Source organism: Coturnix japonica, chromosome 37 (genome assembly GCF_054131305.1).
Source record: "Coturnix japonica strain WE chromosome 37, WE-NBRP24, whole genome shotgun sequence".
Lineage (NCBI taxonomy): Eukaryota > Metazoa > Chordata > Aves > Galliformes > Phasianidae > Coturnix > Coturnix japonica.
In genome coordinates, this window is record NC_140699.1 from 1865272 (window position 1) to 1888345 (window position 23074).

The 23074-nt window shown below is 50.8% G+C and overlaps 3 protein-coding genes across 3 annotated transcripts; all 3 read left to right on the forward strand.

The window, feature by feature from the left end:
• The first annotated feature begins 2741 nt into the window (after positions 1–2741).
• Positions 2742–5449, forward strand: LOC146754884 (uncharacterized). Its single transcript, XM_085526465.1, has 6 exons — positions 2742–3138; positions 3313–3437; positions 3625–3990; positions 4214–4327; positions 4453–4571; positions 4704–5449. The coding sequence occupies exons 1-6, from the start codon at positions 2851–2853 to the stop codon at positions 5420–5422; spliced, it is 1731 nt and encodes a 576-aa protein (XP_085382591.1). The 5' UTR covers positions 2742–2850; the 3' UTR covers positions 5423–5449.
• A 5145-nt stretch (positions 5450–10594) lies between these two features.
• On the forward strand, positions 10595–14173 carry LOC146754885 (uncharacterized). The gene is made up of 11 exons (XM_085526485.1): positions 10595–10643; positions 10870–10978; positions 11090–11214; positions 11323–11633; positions 11729–11830; positions 12007–12131; positions 12319–12481; positions 12578–12684; positions 12908–13021; positions 13147–13265; positions 13398–14173. The coding sequence occupies exons 1-11, from the start codon at positions 10595–10597 to the stop codon at positions 14114–14116; spliced, it is 2043 nt and encodes a 680-aa protein (XP_085382611.1). The 3' UTR covers positions 14117–14173.
• A 6067-nt stretch (positions 14174–20240) lies between these two features.
• On the forward strand, positions 20241–22867 carry LOC146754886 (E3 ubiquitin-protein ligase PHF7-like). Its single transcript, XM_085526467.1, has 8 exons — positions 20241–20327; positions 20423–20524; positions 20701–20825; positions 21013–21175; positions 21272–21378; positions 21602–21715; positions 21841–21959; positions 22092–22867. The coding sequence occupies exons 1-8, from the start codon at positions 20241–20243 to the stop codon at positions 22808–22810; spliced, it is 1536 nt and encodes a 511-aa protein (XP_085382593.1). The 3' UTR covers positions 22811–22867.
• The last annotated feature ends 207 nt before the right edge of the window (positions 22868–23074 follow it).

Below are 23074 nucleotides of genomic sequence, written 5' to 3' on the forward strand. Positions count from 1 at the left end.
TTCAAGGACATTCCTAATGTTTTAAGTTAAGGGTCCCCCAAAAATGTGCAAATAGGGTTTATTTCCCAGTCTATAGAGTAAAAGCAAAAGAGGACCTAAAAAACCACTACACATCATCATCACTATTTTTACTGTACTTTAAGTCTAGTTAAAATAAGGTGATGAATCATTACATCACTTTTCCTCAGGATTTTTTTATACTGCTTTTCATGCTAAAGATAGTATAAATAAGAAGTGCAAAAGAGATGCTTATTTCAGAAGTCTGGCATCCATTTACATTTGTCCTTTAGTGGTACTGTGCTTTGACAAAGCAAGTCATCCTACAAATGCTGTTTTGTTACCCATATAAATCCACTCAAATAGGAAGACCAAAACAATACAGAGATAGCATCATTCTACACTCCCACAGTGATTCATCAGCAAATGAAATACTGGCAGATAGAATAAGCTTTGGCTCCAGATCAGGAGACCTGGCAACCAAAAAAAGCTAACAGACTGGATATGATCTTTATTTTCACAATGTTAGTACAAGTTTGTGGCCTATCAATGATGTAAGAGATAGCTTACATATCAATATAATAAATATATCTCACTAGCAGCTTAAAAATTTGCTTTGCTTTCTGTAACATAGTGACATTTATGAATGAAAAAAGACTGTCCAGGAGAGAAAACTGAACCAAGTTCTGTTTTCAAAGCAACATGCAAACAAGAATCAAATCCACTTGACAGATTTTATTTGCAGCTACAAACCAAGTCACAGAGGACTACATCTGCATGGAGCAGACAACTGTGTATCACAAGGATGCTGCTCTAAGCAGAGCCTTATCAGCCTTCACAAGCCACAATATAACTATACAAAAGATTCATAGCAACTAACCTTTCCCAGTACAGATTAATACTGATCAAAGAAGTTAAATCATTCATACACGTTTGCATACTTTCTGATGGCACATTCAAAATAAAGTTTTGAAGAGAAACAAAATTAAGAACCTACCCAACGAACCAACTATGTTGCACCTTGTGGATCTCTGTCATGCCTAAAACAATGCCCATCTGTTAGAGAAGTATTCTGGCCATTCAACAAGGTAAAATCCACAAGCAGATGGTGCCTGATGACATGCTGTCAAATGCAAATAGCCATATTTCCAAAAAATATCGCCTAACAACAAACATCAACAAATAAGGTGATATAAGCCACTAAAAAAAACATATCACTTATTCATTTTTGTTGGCAAGGCAGAAACATAAATAGTACTTCGGGGAACTACACTTACCACCAAAATTACAGCACAGAATGATATAAACAATCAAACAATAACAACAAAAAACACTTTAAAAAAAAAACAATGTCCACTCAAATATGAAAAGGCACACTGAAAAAATGTACTTAGCAAAACAACTGGAATTGGCAAATTGCAGAAATCCTAACTTCCTGGGAAAAAAAAAAAAAAAAAAAAAAGGACTTTAATGACTTTAATCCTTTGCAGACACACAGTGATGTTACATGTGCAGCACATATTGAGGCAAGGTCTACATTTGATTGAATTACACAGATTTCCATTGGACATGGTTACAGAAGAAAAAAATGTCATTATTTTTATATCATTTTTATTAAAATGTTCTGGATGTGTCAGGAGGGTGTGTGCGTCACACGGTTCCTGCAGCAGTGCAAACACACCTGGGCCCACTGGGGCAGAGATCAGGGAGAAGCCCAGCCCACACCTTGTGGCCACAGTAGCACTCAGCAGCACCAGGCCACACTCCTCATAACTGTACTTATGCTGCAGCCATAGGCTCAGACCGCGGGCGGTCTCTGCAGCCAATGCCCTCGCATCAAAACTAAAATCGCCATATTAAGCGTGCTCAGACATGCACAATGTGGGGATGTCAACCCCACTCGGGCTGGTGTCCTTCTGCTACTCTGTCAGTCCGGGACCTTTCCTGTCCATGAGAGCTGAAACTGGGGACAAGAGAAAGGCTGACCTAGGAAGGCTCCAGGGCTGCAGCCATGTCCTAGGAAAAGCTCCATTTGTGCTAATGGCAAAAGGAGCAATGCCAGTACGTGGAGGCAAGCAATCCTACTTCCTGCAGTCTGGCAAGCACCCAGCGTCAGCATAGACACAGCCAACAGCGTCCTGCTTAGGTGCTGAGGACCCTCACATTCACCCCCCGGGCAGCAGCGACTCTGTCACAGTGGGTGGCAGGGAGCGGCCACTGTGACCCAGGCGCCTGCAAACAGAACAGCCGTTGCCAAGCTCAGGCCCTGATTCAGTGCGACTTGGTGAGGTGCGGAGAGGGCAGGGACGAAGGGGCTGCCTGAGGCTGACAGTGGGAGGAGGGCTCCCACCCCTCAGAGGACTGAGCTGTAAACTCACCTTCATCCTGCTTCTCCCTCAGAGTTGGCAGAGGTGCGTGCGGAGGAGAAAGCCCAGCGCTGCCGGAGCTGAAACTCTGCAAGTGCTCGCTGACGATGCGCGCCACGTTCTCATGGATTCGGGACGCTCCCCGCTTGTGGGAACCTGGTGAGAGACAAGTATCCCTGTTAGCAGCAACCGCGCTGCCAGGCACAGGCCTTATGATGCTCAGCCTGTGGCTAAGCGGGTAGGCAGGTGTGCTCTGGGACTCCCCAGCCACTGCAGGCAGGGCCCCTCTGCTCCTTGGCCTTGGGGGACCCGCTTGGCCTGTGGCTGCCTGCTGGGACCAATGGGCTCTCAATGCTCCATTTCCCTGCACTGCCTTCAGCCCCATCCCTCATCCAGCAGGGCAGGCACAGTGCAGGCCCCTGGGGACAGCCCTCAGGGACACCTGGCCCTGCACCGTGCTCACTGCTTTTGCTCTCTCCTCTCCAGCATGCATGCTGTGCGGCCAGACCGATGCCGATCCGGACATCTGTGGGCCCAAGCAGCTGGAGTTTGGGATATGTGCTCATGCGTTCTGTATGGTGAGTTCCCCCGGGGCTCCCTCCTTTCGCCTTCCTCCAAGCAATGCTTCCTTCCTTTCTGTCCTCACACCATCCTGCTCTTTTCTCTTGAACAGGCATTTTCCAACGGCCTTTTCCAGCAGGCAAGAATTGTCGACAGAACGGCAGAGGTGACCCCAGAAGACGTCCAACGCGTAATCCAGGAAGCGGAGCACAAGGTGAGGACCTGACTGGAGCAGGCTGGTTTGGGCCAGGAGAGGCTCCTCAAGCTCAGCCTGGTTGAGGAAGCAATCCCAGCCTGCATCCTGTGTCCTGAGCACTGCCCAGAGGCAGGAGGTCCAGCAGCAAAGGCCCTGAGCTTGCTCCTGATGACGCTGCTCTGCTCCTTCCAGCACTGCTTCATTTGTGGCGAACTGGGGGCCCCCATCACCTGTGCAGAGACAGGCTGTGAACAGAGTTTCCATCTGTCCTGTACCCGGCAGGGTGAATGTGTCACCCAGTACTTTGGAGAGTACAGGTAAGGGCTGCCAGGCCTCACCTGAGCCTACAACCCCTGCTTTCAATACAAGCCAAGAAATTGAGGAACCTGCTGTGACACCTCTCAGCAGCCTGCAGAGCCAGGGCCAAGGCCCAGGGCTCCTTCCTGTTCTTCTGCCCCCCTTGCAGCTCTCCTCACCTTGCTTGTCCCTTCTGTCTTCCCCCAGTTCATTCTGCCAGCAGCACAGCCCTAAGCAGGCTGCGGAGGCGGCTCCAGAGCAGAATACCAACTGCATTATCTGCATGGAGCCAGTGGAGGACAAGAAGTCCTACCTCACCCTGGTGTGCCCAGCCTGCAAGCACGCCTGGTTCCACCGGGCCTGCATCCAGGTAGGAGCCCTCTTCTCAACCAGCGGGCAAGAAGCAGTGAGCTGCCAACAGCACCCGAGTCTGCTCCCACTCCCACTGACTGTGTTTCTGCTACAGGGACAGGCCATCCGTGCAGGCGTCAACTGCTTTCAGTGCCCCCTCTGCAGAGATACGGATGCCTTTCTATCCGACATGCTTGTCATGGGCATCCGAATCCCACTCAGGTTGGTGTTTTTCTTCTGGCTCTTGAGACATGAGGGCACCAGAGCTGCACCTGCCCAGGGAGTGCTCACGCAGGCAAAGCCCTAGGCTGCCCATGAACCCTCGCTGCCCTCAGTCTTACAGAGAAGCTAGAAATGGGATTGGGGTAGAAGAACAGTGCTGCTCTGGGTCAGCCTTAGTCCAGGGGCAGTGGGAGCTCATCACGTATTCTCCATTCTCTGGCAGCAGGCCAACGTGGGAGGATGACAACGCATACGCATCGCTGGGATTGAGACATGAGCGCTGCGATGCCAGTGATTGCCTTTACCCACTAGGCAGGGAGCAGGCAGAGGGAGAGGGGTGAGTTACCTCAGCAGCCCTCTGGGGCTACGCATGGGATCTCAGCCTCACCACAGGCTATGGGAACAAGCATCCTTGGCTCAGCTGCCTTTGTCCTCACAGACACAACCCGTTTGTTTCTCCAGGCCCTGGGAGCTGCTCCTGTGCAGTTCTTGTGCTGCGGAAGGCACTCACCGGCGCTGCTCCTACCTGAGCAATGACGCAGATGCTTGGGAGTGCAAAGCCTGTGCTGGTGTGGGCACCGGTAAGAAGCAAATAGCCAGGCGGGGGGCAGGCAAGGCCTGAAAGTGGGTGCATGGGGCAGCCTGGCCAGAGACTCTCTGGCCACACCAGGGCTAGAGGCCCATCCTGCTAACCTTCCTGTCTCTGCTTACAGCCTCCAATATCAACTCAGAGGTCACCGTCCCCAGCACTGACAGCCACCATGGACTGCTGCCATCCCACGACTCCACAGTTCCTGAGAGCAGCAGCTCCAGCATTGCCAGCCAGGCGGCAACAGTGCCTGTTCACAGTTCCCAGGTGCCTGAGAGCTGCAGCCAGTCCAGCCAGCCCGGGACAGCCCAAATGGATGAAGACATCCATAATCATCCCCGAGGTTACCATGGGAGCAGCCATGCTGACAGATTACCCACAACATCATCTAGGCAGAGGGCATCACGGTCCTCAAGGGCTTCCCTGGCAGTTGGCAGCCGCAGGTCCAGACTGGGAGAGCGGACTCGGACACGAAGCCGCACTCCAATACAATCTCAGGTCCTGGATTCCCACAGCCATCCCCGGAGGCTCTCCCGGAGGAGCCAGGCACCAGCTGCAAGGGCTGAGAGTGGCTCCCAACACTACACCAGAAGGGGAGCACTGCGACCATCAGGGGATTCCCCAGCGGCTGGTCGCAGAAGACAGACCAGGCAGCAGGCCCAGACACGAAGCCGCTCCCCTGTGGAACGTCGGCCTGCAGAATCCCGGGGCCAGCTCCATAGACACCACAGGAGCCAGTCCAGGCGACGAGGGCCAGCCCAGGTGCAAAGCCGCACCTGGGGACGTCAGGCTGAGAATGCCCACAGCCAGCCCCAAAGATGCCGCAGAAGTAGGCGAACGTGACCAACACATGTTAGCTCTGGTCCTCAGAGGCCAGCACAATAAAAACTGAAGATCTTATACACATTTCTCAGTGAGGTTCTTGTACGCTTTTCACAAGGTAGCATGTGCCTGGGGCTGGAAGCACAGGGTTGTGTTCTCCCAGGCACCTATCCCCCCATACCTTCCTTCCCATCCCTGGGTCTAGGCAGTGCTGGGTTCCAGCCCCAGCTCCACTGGGGCTCAGTATCTCCAGTGCCCACAGGTCAAGGCCGTGATAGAAGGGGCAGCTCTGTTCTGGTGGTGCTTCTGGCCTTGGGGCTGTCACTGCATTCATGGCATGAAAGTTGCCTCCCACACCACCCCACCAGCCAGCTGTGGGCTTGGCCAGTGCCTGCCTGTACTCTACTCATGCAATGGCATTGCTGCAATGGCAGCAGGTCTGAGTGGTGGTTCTGCTTTGGGGATGCTACGGTGTGTCGAGTGCCTGAACCACTAAGTTCTGTACCAAAGTCATTTTTATGCTTCCCATATGAGTCCTTTAGGCTTGCTTCAGGTACACCCGGGCTCCGTCTCCAGGCAGAGGAGCCAGTTTATTCTCAGCCTTTTGGCAGAGAGGAGGTGTTGCAGCCTCTGATGATCTTCGTGGCCCTCTTCCAATGTCCTTGTGATGGATGCCCCGGAACTGGGTGCAGTATACCCACAAGAGCGGAGTAGAGGAGCAGAATCCTCTACTACTCTGTTGTTCCTGTATGCACACTACAGCTGATAACACTTCTTGTATATACAATGGCCACCCATCACCTTCTTGATGCAGCTGTCTGCAGAAATATCCCATGGGCCTGAAATATCTTCCATGAGCCAGTGTGTTCTTTTAGCACGTCCAGAACAGGGTGACACCTTCCGTGCACGTGTCAGTCAAAAGGCTTTTCGAGATTTGAAACGTTAGAGCTGCTTTCAATTGAATAAAGGCAGTTTGCCGTTCTAGGTTCCATTCCAAGAATTCTCCTTCTCCTTTATCGGCTTAAGCTCACAAAGGTTTAATGCTCAGTCCGTAACTTGTTATTCTTCATCTACACCATCCTGCTACACCTATCTTAAGAAAGCGTGCCATTCCTGTTTTGAGTTTGGCTCTGTTGGCTGATGCATTGCCTCCTTTCTCTCAGTCCCCAGGTTTTGGTTTCCTTGAGTGATGATACAACATACATACATCACAGGCTGGGATTTCTTCTTTGGTGAAGAAGAATTGTTTTGGGCTGCATATAATACACGTAATGTATCCAGTGTACTCAACCAACAGATTCTTTATGTTTTCATTGAAATACCTTCAAAAGAGAGAGCAACAAAAGATATAATAATAGTGGGAGACAATAACCTGTTCCTTGTGAAACTAATGCATCGGTCTACTTTGATGGAAGTGGTTACTTGTGTCTGTCTATGACGAAGTGATGGCATTGATTGACGAAGGGAAGGCGACCGATGTAATTTACCTGGACTTGAGCAAGGCCTTTAACACGGTTCCCTCACTGAATCCTCATCTCCAATTTGGAGGGATGTGGATTTGATGGGAGAATCACTTGATGGATAAGAAAGTGGTTGAAAGGCTGCAGACAGAGGGTGGTGATCAATGGCTCTATGTCCAGGTGGGGGCCAGTAACAAGTTGCATCCCCCAGGGATCTGTCCTGAGACCGGTTTTCTTTAACATCTCTATCAATGACATCTACGATGGAATGGAGTGCGCTCACAGCAAGTTTGCTGATGACACCAAGCTGAGCGATGTGGTGGACATGGAGGAAGGAAGGGATGCCATTCAGAGGGACCTTGACAGGCTTGAAAGGTGGGCCCGGGTAAACCTAATGAGGTTCTACATGGCAAAGTGCAAAGTTCTCCACTTGGGCTGGAAGAACCCCAGACACCTGTAAAGACTGGGGGGAGCAGTCCTTGAGAGCAGCTCGGCAGAGAAAGACCTGGGGGTCCTGATAGATGAGAAAATTAACATGAGTCAGCAGTGTGCTCTTGCAGTTTGGAAAGCAAATGGGATCCTAGGCTCCATCAGGAGAGGGGTGGCCAGCAGGGATAGGGAGGTGATTGTCCCTCTCTACTCTGCTCTTGTGAGGCCCCATCTGCAATACTGTGTCCAGGTATGGAGCTCTCAGTACAAGAAAGACATAGAGCTGTTGGAGAGGGTCCAGAGGAGGGCCATGAGGATGGTCAGGGGGCTGGAGCACCTGTCCTATGAGGACAGGCTGAGGGAGCTGGGCTTGTTCAGCCTGGAGAAAAGAAGACTGCAGGGTGACCTCACTGCAGCCTTTCAGTACCTGAAGGGTACCTATAAACAGGGAGGGAGAAAACTCTTTGAAAGGACTGATAATAGTAGGACAAGGGGAAATGGTTTTAAGTGGAAAAAGGGAAGATTTAGGTTGGATGTTAGGGGTAAGTTCTTTACTAGGAGAGTGGTGAGGTCCTGGAAAAGGCTTCCCAGGGATGTTGTGGATGACCCGTCGGTGGAGGTGTTCAAGGCCAGGTTGGATGGGGCCTTGGGCAACCTAATCTAGTAAACATGGAAGATTGGTGGCCCTGCCGGGCAGGGGTGTTGGAGTTTCATGATCCTTGAAGTCCCTTCCAACCCGGGTCATTCTGTGATTCTATTACAGTTCTTAGGGAGGTCTCAAGGAGTTGTTGGTCAGAGATCTTTGATGAGATTTTACTCTCTCTGTGGCTCATTCTTGAAAATAGATCCAAATGTATGCACGGCCAAAGAGCGATGACACATACAAGGCACGACTGGGAAGCCAGAGATTGTTTCTCTGGTAGGATGGGGCTTATAGGAACCTGGTAAAGAGACGCAATCAATTGTTTGATTTGAATATCTGATGGCAACTCCCTACATTCCATTTGAGAATGTCTTTAAGTCAACTGACAATGGAGACACAAATACTCCAAAAACATCAGTTATTTTTTAGGCACTCCTGAAAACCATTCCCAAATTGCTTAATTAAAATGGAATGCACAGGTGCGTATGTTTTGCTATTCACAGGACTGTGTTTATCCAGTGTATCAGAATTCATAAAATGATTTGCCATGATTTGAGTTAGCACTACGCTGCACCCTACTCACGCCCTGGTTGCAGCCCAGGCAGAACTGATCACACGTCAATGTTTAGACACAGGTGAACAGTTAGTGCTCTAAATGAAAGCTCTCCCAGGCTTTTCTGACCACATGGCCTGTGTTTCTATAGCACCTTCTAATATTCTTTAAAATATCTGATCTATTTTTCTTCACTGTCAATGTGAACACTATCAAAGTGAACGCTACCAACTAATAGCTGCCATAGACAATGGGAGTTCTCAGCAATGCTACTGGGCATTTAGATTTGTATTTCATTCATGGATTCTTAACAGAGGCTACATCATGACAACACTACAGGTCCAACACCCATGACTAAGTACCACAATGTGAAGCACCGCAACCTGTGGATTTTTAAGCACATCTAGTAACTTACCCTAGCCAGTTCTCTGCTATCACTTTGCTGACAAGAACTAACAGAACATTCAAAACAGTGCTAGATGTCATTCCATTCAACGATAATAACACCGAAAATGTCTTAAAATTAATTAAAAGAAAAAAATAAATTAATAAAGGGGCTAGACCTAATGTGTTAGGAGCTGTATTTCAGGGAAAACAAACAAACAAACAAACAAATAAATAAATAAATAAATACAACAACAACAACAACAAAAAAAAAAGTAGAAAATATTGTAAGAATGCTGAATCCTCTTTTCTTCCTTCGGAAACTCACCGTAATGATGGCAGAAATAATCATATAGACACGAGGTGAAGGGGTGATTCTGAGAGATCAAAACCAGCACATTCTGGTTATGTAAGCACATCTTTCTAAAAAATGATCAAAATAGGCAATTCCCAGCAATCTTAACTTACTGGGAAGAAAAAGAGAATATGGTCTTTAATCCTTTAACGACATACAGTTATGTTACCTGTGCAGCACCTATAGAGGCAAGGTCTACGTTTGCTTGTATTACACAGATTTCCATGGAACACGGTTGACCAGATCTTTCAGCATCCCAAAAACGAGTCATTGCACAGAGGCGCTGTTCCACTGGACAACAGTAAAGGGAATAACTGAGTCCAGCAGCTGCTTTACACAGCACAAGTCTCGGTCAAATCTGTCGTATCTATGTAATGCGTATCTACGCAATACTCACGTGCAGAAAATACCAAACAGAAACATAAAATTAGTAACACAGAACTTTGTATATTCAAAGCTTCAGCCCTAACTTTAACAGGTGCTCTCCACTACTGAAATTCGGTATTCCCGGCAAGGCGTTGGGAGAGAATAAAAGTCTTACAGGAAGGAAGCTCTTCCAACTCTGTCACTGGAAACTCAACACATTTCAAATCAAATAAAATCAAGAGGAGCTCTACTTAAGTGGAACCAAGTAAAAACACATTATTTATAAAATATACCATTCCTTGGGTGAAACAGGTGGTGACTAGTGATGAAAAAAGAGAGTGTGCAAAGTGTCTGAATGGGCCGGGTCTTTTAGCCACTGTCTATTTTTACTAAAAGTCTAAGAAGGATATTTGACCAAATAATTTTAGAACTCACTATTTTGTTTTGTTATTACCAAAACAGGCAACTTTGTCAAGATTTCCTGATTACTTGTTCCATCTAAGAACTCTAAGTCAAGTTCTTCCCAGTCTCTCTGACCTTATAACACAGCCGCTATGTATAGAAAATGCACTCAACAGCAAAATATGAGTGTTTCTTCTCAGAAAGCTTAACTTTTCATTCACAGTGAACGTTGCTCTCCTCCTTTTCAAGAAAAGTTTGTCTTGGGCATTGCCCTTGCCCACAAGAAACACAGAAGTCATGAGCTTGCATCTCTGAAGCTTATTAACCTATCATAAATTCATAAAGATAGAAAGTGTCAACAGTGAAATCAGAATATGTCCGCTGCAAGCCCAAAGCACTGAACAAAGGGAAGCAAATGACTGGGAAACTGCACAGACCTAACTGGCTGTGTCGCAGCAATTAAGACTTTCTGAGGTCTTGCATGCGTATTGCAATGGCAATCAAATACACAACAAGTAGACTTTGCTGCTGTGTGCAGCCATAATCCTTTCAAGCATGCGTGTCCACCATTTAAGCCACGCAAGGACCTGCCAAATCCATAATGAGTGAAGAAGAATGGCCTTTGACCACATGTAAAATACATGTCAGAGGTAGGTTACAGAAGAAAAGATATGTTGTTATTTTTTTAATGTGATTTTTATTAAAACATTCTGGATATGTCAGGAGGGTGCGTGAGTCACACAGTTCCTGTAGCAGCACAAACACATTTGGGCCCATCGGAGAAGAAATCAGGGAGAAGCCCAGCCCTTTAGTCTAGACACAGCCGACAGTGTCCTGCTTGGGTTCTGAGGGCCTTCACCTTCACCCCCCGGGCAGCGGCGACTCTGTCACAGTGGGTGGCAGGGAGCGGCCACTGTGACCCAGGCACCTGCAAACAGAACAACCGTGGCCAAGCTCAGGCCCTGATTCAGTGCGACTTGGTGAGGTGCGGAGAGGGCAGGGACGAAGGGGCTGCCTGAGGCTGACAGTGGGAGGAGGGCTCCCACCCCTCAGAGGACTGAGCTGTAAACTCACCTTCATCCTGCTTCTCCCTCAGAGTTGGCAGAGGTGCGTGCGGAGGAGAAAGCCCAGCGCTGCCGGAGCTGAAACTCTGCAAGTGCTCGCTGACGATGCGCGCCACGTTCTCATGGATTCGGGACGCTCCCCGCTTGTGGGAACCTGGTGAGAGACAAGTATCCCTGTTAGCAGCAACCACGCTGCCAGGCACAGGCCTTATGATGCTCAGCCTGTGGCTAAGCGGGTAGGCAGGTGTGCTCTGGGACTCCCCAGCCACTGCAGGCAGGGCCCCTCTGCTCCTTGGCCTTGGGGGACCCGCTTGGCCTGTGGCTGCCTGCTGGGACCAATGGGCTCTCAATGCTCCGTTTCCCTGCACTGCCTTCAGCCCCATCCCTTATCCAGCAGGGCAGGCACAGTGCAGGCCCCTGGGGACAGCCCTCAGGGACACCTGGCCCTGCACCGTGCTCACTGCTTTTGCTCTCTCCTCTCCAGCATGCATGCTGTGCGGCCAGACCGATGCCGATCCGGACATCTGTGGGCCCAAGCAGCTGGAGTTTGGGATATGTGCTCATGTGTTCTGTATGGTGAGTTCCCCCGGGGCTCCCTCCTTTCGCCTTCCTCCAAGCAATGCTTCCTTCCTTTCTGTCCTCACACCATCCTGCTCTTTTCTCTTGAACAGGCATTTTCCAACGGCCTTTTCCAGCAGGCAAGAATTGTCGACAGAACGGCAGAGGTGACCCCAGAAGACGTCCAACGCGTAATCCAGGAAGCGGAGCACAAGGTGAGGACCTGACTGGAGCAGGCTGGTTTGGGCCAGGAGAGGCTCCTCAAGCTTAGCCTGGTCCTGAGGAAGCCTTCCTGGCCTGCATCCTGTGTCCTGAGCCCTGCCCAGAGGCAGGAGGTCCAGCAGCAAAGGCCCTGAGCTTGCTCCTGATGACGCTGCTCTGCTCCTTCCAGCACTGCTTCATTTGTGGCGAACTGGGGGCCCCCATCACCTGTGCAGAGACGGGCTGTGAACAGAGTTTCCATCTGTCCTGTACCCGGCAGGGTGAATGTGTCACCCAGTACTTTGGAGAGTACAGGTAAGGGCTGCCAGGCCTCACCTGAGCCTACAACCCCTGCTTTCAATACAAGCCAAGAAAGTGAGGAACCTGCTGTGACACCTCTCAGCAGCCTGCAGAGCCAGGGCCAAGGCCCAGGGCTCCTTCCTGTTCTTCTGCCCCACTTGCAGCTCTCCTCACCTTGCTTGTCCCTTCTGTCTTCCCCCAGTTCATTCTGCCAGCAGCACAGCCCTAAGCAGGCTGCGGAGGCGGCTCCAGAGCAGAATACCAACTGCATTATCTGCATGGAGCCAGTGGAGGACAAGAAGTCCTACCTCACCCTGGTGTGCCCAGCCTGCAAGCACGCCTGGTTCCACCGGGCCTGCATCCAGGTAGGAGCCCTCTCCTCAAACAGCGGGCAAGAAGCAGCGGGCTGCCAACAGCACCCGAGCCTGCTCCCACTCCCACTGACTGTGTTTCTGCTACAGGGACAGGCCATCCGTGCAGGCGTCAACTGCTTTCAGTGCCCCCTCTGCAGAGATACGGATGCCTTTCTATCCGACATGCTTGTCATGGGCATCCGAATCCCACTCAGGTTGGTGTTTTTCTTCTGGCTCTTGAGACATGAGGGCACCAGAGCTGCACCTGCCCAGGGAGTGCTCACGCAGGCAAAGCCCTAGGCTGCCCATGAACCCTGGCTGCCCTCAGTCTTACAGAGAAGCTGGAAATGGGATTGGGGTAGAAGAACAGTGCTGCTCTGGGTCAGCCTTAGTCCAGGGGCAGTGGGAGCTCATCACGTATTCTCCATTCTCTGGCAGCGGGCCAACGTGGGAGGATGACAACGCATACGCATCGCTGGGATTGAGACACGAGCGCTGCGATGCCAGTGATTGCCTTTACCCACTAGGCAGGGAGCAGGCAGAGGGAGAGGGGTGAGTTACCTCAGCAGCCCTCTGGGGCTACACATGGGATCTCAGCCTCACCACAGGCTATCGGAACGAGCATCCTTGGCTCAGCTGCCTTTGTCCTCACAGACACAACCCGTTTGTTTCTCCAGGCCCTGGGAGCTGCTCCTGTGCAGCTCTTGTGCTGCGGAAGGCACTCACCGGCGCTGCTCCTACCTGAGCAATGACGCAGATGCTTGGGAGTGCAAAGCCTGTGCTGGTGTGGGCACCGGTAAGAAGCAAATAGCCAGGCGGGGGGCAGGCAAGGCCTGACAGTGGGTGCATGGGGCAGCCTGGCCAGAGACTCTCTGGCCACAACAGGGCAAGAGGTCCATCCTGCTGACTTTCCTGCCTCTGCTTACAGCCTCCAGTGTAAACTCAGAGGTCACCGGCCCCAGCACTCTCAGCCAGCGTGGACTGCTGCCATCCCACGACTCCACAGTTCCTGAGAGCAGCAGCTCCAGCACTGCCAGCCAGGCAGCAACAGGGCCTGTTCACAGTTCCCAGGTGCCTGAGAGCGGCAGCCAGTCCAGCCAGCCCGGGACAGCCCAAATGGATGAAGACATCCATAATCATCCCCGAGGTTGCCATGGGAGCAGCCATGCTGACAGATGCCCCACAACATCATCCAGGCAGAGGGCATCACGGTCCTCAAGGGCTTCCCTGGCAGTTGGCAGCTGCAGGTCCAGACTGGGTGAGCGGACTCGGACACGAAGCCGCACTCCAATACAATCTCAGGTCCTGGATTCCCACAGCCATCCCCGGAGGCTCTCCCGGAGGAGCCAGGCACCAGCTGCAAGGGCTGAGAGTGGCTTGCAACACTACACCAGAAGGGGAGCACTGCGGCCATCAGGGGATTCCCCAGCGGCTGGTCGCAGAAGACAGACCAGGCAGCAGGCCCAGACACGAAGCCGCTCCCCTGTGGAACGTCGGCCTGCAGAATCCCGGGGCCAGCTCCATAGACACCACAGGAGCCAGTCCAGGCGACGAGGGCCAGCCCAGGTGCAAAGCCGCACCTGGGGACGTCAGGCTGAGAATGCCCACAGCCAACCCCAAAGATGCCACAGAAGTAGGCGAACATGACCAACACATGTTAGCTCTGGTCCTCAGAGGCCAGCACAATAAAAACTGAAGATCTTATACACATTTCTCAGTGAGGTTCTTGTACGCTTTTCACAAGGTAGCATGTGCCTGGGGCTGGAAGCACAGGGTTGTGTTCTCCCAGGCACCTATCCCCCCATACCTTCCTTCCCATCCCTGGGTCTAGGCAGTGCTGGGTTCCAGCCCCAGCTCCACTGGGGCTCAGTATCTCCAGTGCCCACAGGTCAAGGCCGTGATAGAAGGGGCAGCTCTGTTCTGGTGGTGCTTCTGGCCTTGGGGCTGTCACTGCATTCATGGCATGAAAGTTGCCTCCCACACCACCCCACCAGCCAGCTGTGGGCTTGGCCAGTGCCTGCCTGTACTCTACTCATGCAATGGCATTGCTGCAATGGCAGCAGGTCTGAGTGGTGGTTCTGCTTTGGGGATGCTACGGTGTGTCGAGTGCCTGAACCACTAAGTTCTGTACCAAAGTCATTTTTATGCTTCCCATATGAGTCCTTTAGGCTTGCTTCAGGTACACCCGGGCTCCGTCTCCAGGCAGAGGAGCCAGTTTATTCTCAGCCTTTTGGCAGAGAGGAGGTGTTGCAGCCTCTGATGATCTTCGTGGCCCTCTTCCAATGTCCTTGTGATGGATGCCCCGGAACTGGGTGCAGTATACCCACAAGAGCGGAGTAGAGGAGCAGAATCCTCTACTACTCTGTTGTTCCTGTATGAACACTACAGCTGATAACACTTCTTGTATATACAATGGCCACCCATCACCTTCTTGATGCAGCTGTCTGCAGAAATATCCCATGGGCCTGAAATATCTTCCATGAGCCAGTGTGTTCTTTTAGCACGTCCAGAACAGGGTGACACCTTCCGTGCACGTGTCAGTCAAAAGGCTTTTCGAGATTTGAAACGTTAGAGCTGCTTTCAATTGAATAAAGGCAGTTTGCCGTTCTAGGTTCCATTCCAAGAATTCTCCTTCTCCTTTATCAGCTTAAGCTCACAAAGGTTTAATGCTCAGTCCGTAACTTGTTATTCTTCATCTACACCATCCTGCTACACCTATCTTAAGAAAGCGTGCCATTCCTGTTTTGAGTTTGGCTCTGTTGGTTGATGCATTGCCTCCTTTCTCTCAGTCCCCAGGTTTTGGTTTCCTTGAGTGATGATACAACATACATACATCACAGGCTGGGATTTCTTCTTTGGTGAAGAAGAATTGTTTTGGGCTGCATATAATACACGTAATGTATCCAGTGTACTCAACCAACAGATTCTTTATGTTTTCATTGAAATACCTTCAAAAGAGAGAGCAACAAAAGATATAATAATAGTGGGAGACAATAACCTGTTCCTTGTGAAACTAATGCATCGGTCTACTTTGATGGAAGTGGTTACTTGTGTCTGTCTATGACGAAGTGATGGCATTGATTGACGAAGGGAAGGCGACCGATGTAATTTACCTGGACTTGAGCAAGGCCTTTAACACGGTTCCCTCACTGAATCCTCATCTCCAATTTGGAGGGATGTGGATTTGATGGGAGAATCACTTGATGGATAAGAAAGTGGTTGAAAGGCTGCAGACAGAGGGTGGTGATCAATGGCTCTATGTCCAGGTGGGGGCCAGTAACAAGTTGCATCCCCCAGGGATCTGTCCTGAGACCGGTTTTCTTTAACATCTCTATCAATGACATCTACGATGGAATGGAGTGCGCTCACAGCAAGTTTGCTGATGACACCAAGCTGAGCGATGTGGTGGACATGGAGGAAGGAAGGGATGCCATTCAGAGGGACCTTGACAGGCTTGAAAGGTGGGCCCGGGTAAACCTAATGAGGTTCTACATGGCAAAGTGCAAAGTTCTCCACTTGGGCTGGAAGAACCCCAGACACCTGTAAAGACTGGGGGGAGCAGTCCTTGAGAGCAGCTCGGCAGAGAAAGACCTGGGGGTCCTGATAGATGAGAAACTTAACATGAGCCAGCAGTGTGCTCTTGCAGTTTGGAAAGCAAATGGGATCCTAGGCTCCATCAGGAGAGGGGTGGCCAGCAGGGATAGGGAGGTGATTGTCCCTCTCTACTCTGCTCTTGTGAGGCCCCATCTGCAATACTGTGTCCAGGTATGGAGCTCTCAGTACAAGAAAGACATAGAGCTGTTGGAGAGGGTCCAGAGGAGGGCCATGAGGATGGTCAGGGGGCTGGAGCACCTGTCCTATGAGGACAGGCTGAGGGAGCTGGGCTTGTTCAGCCTGGAGAAAAGAAGACTGCAGGGTGACCTCACTGCAGCCTTTCAGTACCTGAAGGGTACCTATAAACAGGGAGGGAGAAAACTCTTTGAAAGGACTGATAATAGTAGGACAAGGGGAAATGGTTTTAAGTGGAAAAAGGGAAGATTTAGGTTGGATGTTAGGGGTAAGTTCTTTACTAGGAGAGTGGTGAGGTCCTGGAAAAGGCTTCCCAGGGATGTTGTGGATGACCCGTCGGTGGAGGTGTTCAAGGCCAGGTTGGATGGGGCCTTGGGCAACCTAATCTAGTAAACATGGAAGATTGGTGGCCCTGCCGGGCAGGGGTGTTGGAGTTTCATGATCCTTGAAGTCCCTTCCAACCCGGGTCATTCTGTGATTCTATTACAGTTCTTAGGGAGGTCTCAAGGAGTTGTTGGTCAGAGATCTTTGATGAGATTTTACTCTCTCTGTGGCTCATTCTTGAAAATAGATCCAAATGTATGCACGGCCAAAGAGCGATGACACATACAAGGCACGACTGGGAAGCCAGAGATTGTTTCTCTGGTAGGATGGGGCTTATAGGAACCTGGTAAAGAGACGCAATCAATTGTTTGATTTGAATATCTGATGGCAACTCCCTACATTCCATTTGAGAATGTCTTTAAGTCAACTGACAATGGAGACACAAATACTCCAAAAACATCAGTTATTTTTTAGGCACTCCTGAAAACCATTCCCAAATTGCTTAATTAAAATGGAATGCACAGGTGCGTATGTTTTGCTATTCACAGGACTGTGTTTATCCAGTGTATCAGAATTCATAAAATGATTTGCCATGATTTGAGTTAGCACTACGCTGCACCCTACTCACGCCCTGGTTGCAGCCCAGGCAGAACTGATCACACGTCAATGTTTAGACACAGGTGAACAGTTAGTGCTCTAAATGAAAGCTCTCCCAGGCTTTTCTGACCACATGGCCTGTGTTTCTATAGCACCTTCTAATATTCTTTAAAATATCTGATCTATTTTTCTTCACTGTCAATGTGAACACTATCAAAGTGAACGCTACCAACTAATAGCTGCCATAGACAATGGGAGTCCTCAGCAATGCTACTGGGCATTTAGATTTGTATTTCATTCATGGATTCTTAACAGAGGCTACATCATGACAACACTACAGGTCCAACACCCATGACTAAGTACCACAATGTGAAGCACCGCAACCTGTGGATTTTTAAGCACATCTAGTAACTTACCCTAGCCAGTTCTCTGCTATCACTTTGCTGACAAGAACTAACAGAACATTCAAAACAGTGCTAGATGTCATTCCATTCAACGATAATAACACCGAAAATGTCTTAAAATTAATTAAAAGAAAAAAATAAATTAATAAAGGGGCTAGACCTAATGTGTTAGGAGCTGTATTTCAGGGAAAACAAACAAACAAACAAACAAATAAATAAATAAATAAATACTACAACAACAACAACAACAAAAAAAGTAGAAAATATTGTAAGAATGCTGCATCCTCTTTTCTTCCTTGGGAAACTCACCGTAATGATGGCAGAAATAATCATATAGACACGAGGTGAAGGGGTGATTCTGAGAGATCAAAACCAGCACATTCTGGTTATGTAAGCACATCTTTCTAAAAAATGATCAAAATAGGCAATTCCCAGCAATCTTAACTTACTGGGAAGAAAAAGAGAATATGGTCTTTAATCCTTTAACGACATACAGTTATGTTACCTGTGCAGCACCTATAGAGGCAAGGTCTACGTTTGCTTGTATTACACAGATTTCCATGGAACACGGTTGACCAGATCTTTCAGCATCCCAAAAACGAGTCATTGCACAGAGGCGCTGTTCCACTGGACAACAGTAAAGGGAATAACTGAGTCCAGCAGCTGCTTTACACAGCACAAGTCTCGGTCAAATCTGTCGTATCTATGTAATGCGTATCTACGCAATACTCACGTGCAGAAAATACCAAACAGAAACATAAAATTAGTAACACAGAACTTTGTATATTCAAAGCTTCAGCCCTAACTTTAACAGGTGCTCTCCACTACTGAAATTCGGTATTCCCGGCAAGGCGTTGGGAGAGAATAAAAGTCTTACAGGAAGGAAGCTCTTCCAACTCTGTCACTGGAAACTCAACACATTTCAAATCAAATAAAATCAAGAGGAGCTCTACTTAAGTGGAACCAAGTAAAAACACATTATTTATAAAATATACCATTCCTTGGGTGAAACAGGTGGTGACTAGTGATGAAAAAAGAGAGTGTGCAAAGTGTCTGAATGGGCCGGGTCTTTTAGCCACTGTCTATTTTTACTAAAAGTCTAAGAAGGATATTTGACCAAATAATTTTAGAACTCACTATTTTGTTTTGTTATTACCAAAACAGGCAACTTTGTCAAGATTTCCTGATTACTTGTTCCATCTAAGAACTCTAAGTCAAGTTCTTCCCAGTCTCTCTGACCTTATAACACAGCCGCTATGTATAGAAAATGCACTCAACAGCAAAATATGAGTGTTTCTTCTCAGAAAGCTTAACTTTTCATTCACAGTGAACGTTGCTCTCCTCCTTTTCAAGAAAAGTTTGTCTTGGGCATTGCCCTTGCCCACAAGAAACACAGAAGTCATGAGCTTGCATCTCTGAAGCTTATTAACCTATCATAAATTCATAAAGATAGAAAGTGTCAACAGTGAAATCAGAATATGTCCGCTGCAAGCCCAAAGCACTGAACAAAGGGAAGCAAATGACTGGGAAACTGCACAGACCTAACTGGCTGTGTCGCAGCAATTAAGACTTTCTGAGGTCTTGCATGCGTATTGCAATGGCAATCAAATACACAACAAGTAGACTTTGCTGCTGTGTGCAGCCATAATCCTTTCAAGCATGCGTGTCCACCATTTAAGCCACGCAAGGACCTGCCAAATCCATAATGAGTGAAGAAGAATGGCCTTTGACCACATGTAAAATACATGTCAGAGGTAGGTTACAGAAGAAAAGATATGTTGTTATTTTTTTAATGTGATTTTTATTAAAACATTCTGGATATGTCAGGAGGGTGCGTGAGTCACACAGTTCCTGTAGCAGCACAAACACATTTGGGCCCATCGGAGAAGAAATCAGGGAGAAGCCCAGCCCTTTAGTCTAGACACAGCCGACAGTGTCCTGCTTGGGTTCTGAGGGCCTTCACCTTCACCCCCCGGGCAGCGGCGACTCTGTCACAGTGGGTGGCAGGGAGCGGCCACTGTGACCCAGGCGCCTGCAAACAGAACAACCGTGGCCAAGCTCAGGCCCTGATTCAGTGCGACTTGGTGAGGTGCGGAGAGGGCAGGGACGAAGGGGCTGCCTGAGGCTGACAGTGGGAGGAGGGCTCCCACCCCTCAGAGGACTGAGCTGTAAACTCACCTTCATCCTGCTTCTCCCTCAGAGTTGGCAGAGGTGCGTGCGGAGGAGAAAGCCCAGCGCTGCCGGAGCTGAAACTCTGCAAGTGCTCGCTGACGATGCGCGCCACGTTCTCATGGATTCGGGACGCTCCCCGCTTGTGGGAACCTGGTGAGAGACAAGTATCCCTGTTAGCAGCAACCACGCTGCCAGGCACAGGCCTTATGATGCTCAGCCTGTGGCTAAGCGGGTAGGCAGGTGTGCTCTGGGACTCCCCAGCCACTGCAGGCAGGGCCCCTCTGCTCCTTGGCCTTGGGGGACCCGCTTGGCCTGTGGCTGCCTGCTGGGACCAATGGGCTCTCAATGCTCCGTTTCCCTGCACTGCCTTCAGCCCCATCCCTTATCCAGCAGGGCAGGCACAGTGCAGGCCCCTGGGGACAGCCCTCAGGGACACCTGGCCCTGCACCGTGCTCACTGCTTTTGCTCTCTCCTCTCCAGAATGCATGCTGTGCGGCCAGACCTATGCCGATCCGGACATCTGTGGGCCCAAGCAGCTGGAGTTTGGGATATGTGCTCATGTGTTCTGTATGGTGAGTTCCCCCGGGGCTCCCTCCTTTCGCCTTCCTCCAAGCAATGCTTCCTTCCTTTCTGTCCTCACACCATCCTGCTCTTTTCTCTTGAACAGGCATTTTCCAACGGCCTTTTCCAGCAGGCAAGAATTGTCGACAGAACGGCAGAGGTGACCCCAGAAGACGTCCAACGCGTAATCCAGGAAGCGGAGCACAAGGTGAGGACCTGACTGGAGCAGGCTGGTTTGGGCCAGGAGAGGCTCCTCAAGCTTAGCCTGGTCCTGAGGAAGCCTTCCCGGCCTGCATCCTGTGTCCTGAGCCCTGCCCAGAGGCAGGAGGTCCAGCAGCAAAGGCCCTGAGCTTGCTCCTGATGACGCTGCTCTGCTCCTTCCAGCACTGCTTCATTTGTGGCGAACTGGGGGCCCCCATCACCTGTGCAGAGACGGGCTGTGAACAGAGTTTCCATCTGTCCTGTACCCGGCAGGGTGAATGTGTCACCCAGTACTTTGGAGAGTACAGGTAAGGGCTGCCAGGCCTCACCTGAGCCTACAACCCCTGCTTTCAATACAAGCCAAGAAAGTGAGGAACCTGCTGTGACACCTCTCAGCAGCCTGCAGAGCCAGGGCCAAGGCCCAGGGCTCCTTCCTGTTCTTCTGCCCCACTTGCAGCTCTCCTCACCTTGCTTGTCCCTTCTGTCTTCCCCCAGTTCATTCTGCCAGCAGCACAGCCCTAAGCAGGCTGCGGAGGCGGCTCCAGAGCAGAATACCAACTGCATTATCTGCATGGAGCCAGTGGAGGACAAGAAGTCCTACCTCACCCTGGTGTGCCCAGCCTGCAAGCACGCCTGGTTCCACCGGGCCTGCATCCAGGTAGGAGCCCTCTCCTCAAACAGCGGGCAAGAAGCAGCGGGCTGCCAACAGCACCCGAGCCTGCTCCCACTCCCACTGACTGTGTTTCTGCTACAGGGACAGGCCATCCGTGCAGGCGTCAACTGCTTTCAGTGCCCCCTCTGCAGAGATACGGATGCCTTTCTATCCGACATGCTTGTCATGGGCATCCGAATCCCACTCAGGTTGGTGTTTTTCTTCTGGCTCTTGAGACATGAGGGCACCAGAGCTGCACCTGCCCAGGGAGTGCTCACGCAGGCAAAGCCCTAGGCTGCCCATGAACCCTGGCTGCCCTCAGTCTTACAGAGAAGCTGGAAATGGGATTGGGGTAGAAGAACAGTGCTGCTCTGGGTCAGCCTTAGTCCAGGGGCAGTGGGAGCTCATCACGTATTCTCCATTCTCTGGCAGCGGGCCAACGTGGGAGGATGACAACGCATACGCATCGCTGGGATTGAGACACGAGCGCTGCGATGCCAGTGATTGCCTTTACCCACTAGGCAGGGAGCAGGCAGAGGGAGAGGGGTGAGTTACCTCAGCAGCCCTCTGGGGCTACACATGGGATCTCAGCCTCACCACAGGCTATCGGAACGAGCATCCTTGGCTCAGCTGCCTTTGTCCTCACAGACACAACCCGTTTGTTTCTCCAGGCCCTGGGAGCTGCTCCTGTGCAGCTCTTGTGCTGCGGAAGGCACTCACCGGCGCTGCTCCTACCTGAGCAATGACGCAGATGCTTGGGAGTGCAAAGCCTGTGCTGGTGTGGGCACCGGTAAGAAGCAAATAGCCAGGCGGGGGGCAGGCAAGGCCTGACAGTGGGTGCATGGGGCAGCCTGGCCAGAGACTCTCTGGCCACAACAGGGCAAGAGGTCCATCCTGCTGACTTTCCTGCCTCTGCTTACAGCCTCCAGTGTAAACTCAGAGGTCACCGGCCCCAGCACTCTCAGCCAGCGTGGACTGCTGCCATCCCACGACTCCACAGTTCCTGAGAGCAGCAGCTCCAGCACTGCCAGCCAGGCAGCAACAGGGCCTGTTCACAGTTCCCAGGTGCCTGAGAGCGGCAGCCAGTCCAGCCAGCCCGGGACAGCCCAAATGGATGAAGACATCCATAATCATCCCCGAGGTTGCCATGGGAGCAGCCATGCTGACAGATGCCCCACAACATCATCCAGGCAGAGGGCATCACGGTCCTCAAGGGCTTCCCTGGCAGTTGGCAGCTGCAGGTCCAGACTGGGTGAGCGGACTCGGACACGAAGCCGCACTCCAATACAATCTCAGGTCCTGGATTCCCACAGCCATCCCCGGAGGCTCTCCCGGAGGAGCCAGGCACCAGCTGCAAGGGCTGAGAGTGGCTTGCAACACTACACCAGAAGGGGAGCACTGCGGCCATCAGGGGATTCCCCAGCGGCTGGTCGCAGAAGACAGACCAGGCAGCAGGCCCAGACACGAAGCCGCTCCCCTGTGGAACGTCGGCCTGCAGAATCCCGGGGCCAGCTCCATAGACACCACAGGAGCCAGTCCAGGCGACGAGGGCCAGCCCAGGTGCAAAGCCGCACCTGGGGACGTCAGGCTGAGAATGCCCACAGCCAACCCCAAAGATGCCACAGAAGTAGGCGAACATGACCAACACATGTTAGCTCTGGTCCTCAGAGGCCAGCACAATAAAAACTGAAGATCTTATACACATTTCTCAGTGAGGTTCTTGTACGCTTTTCACAAGGTAGCATGTGCCTGGGGCTGGAAGCACAGGGTTGTGTTCTCCCAGGCACCTATCCCCCCATACCTTCCTTCCCATCCCTGGGTCTAGGCAGTGCTGGGCTCCAGCCCCAGCTCCACTGGGGCTCAGTATCTCCAGTGCCCACAGGTCAAGGCCGTGATAGAAGGGGC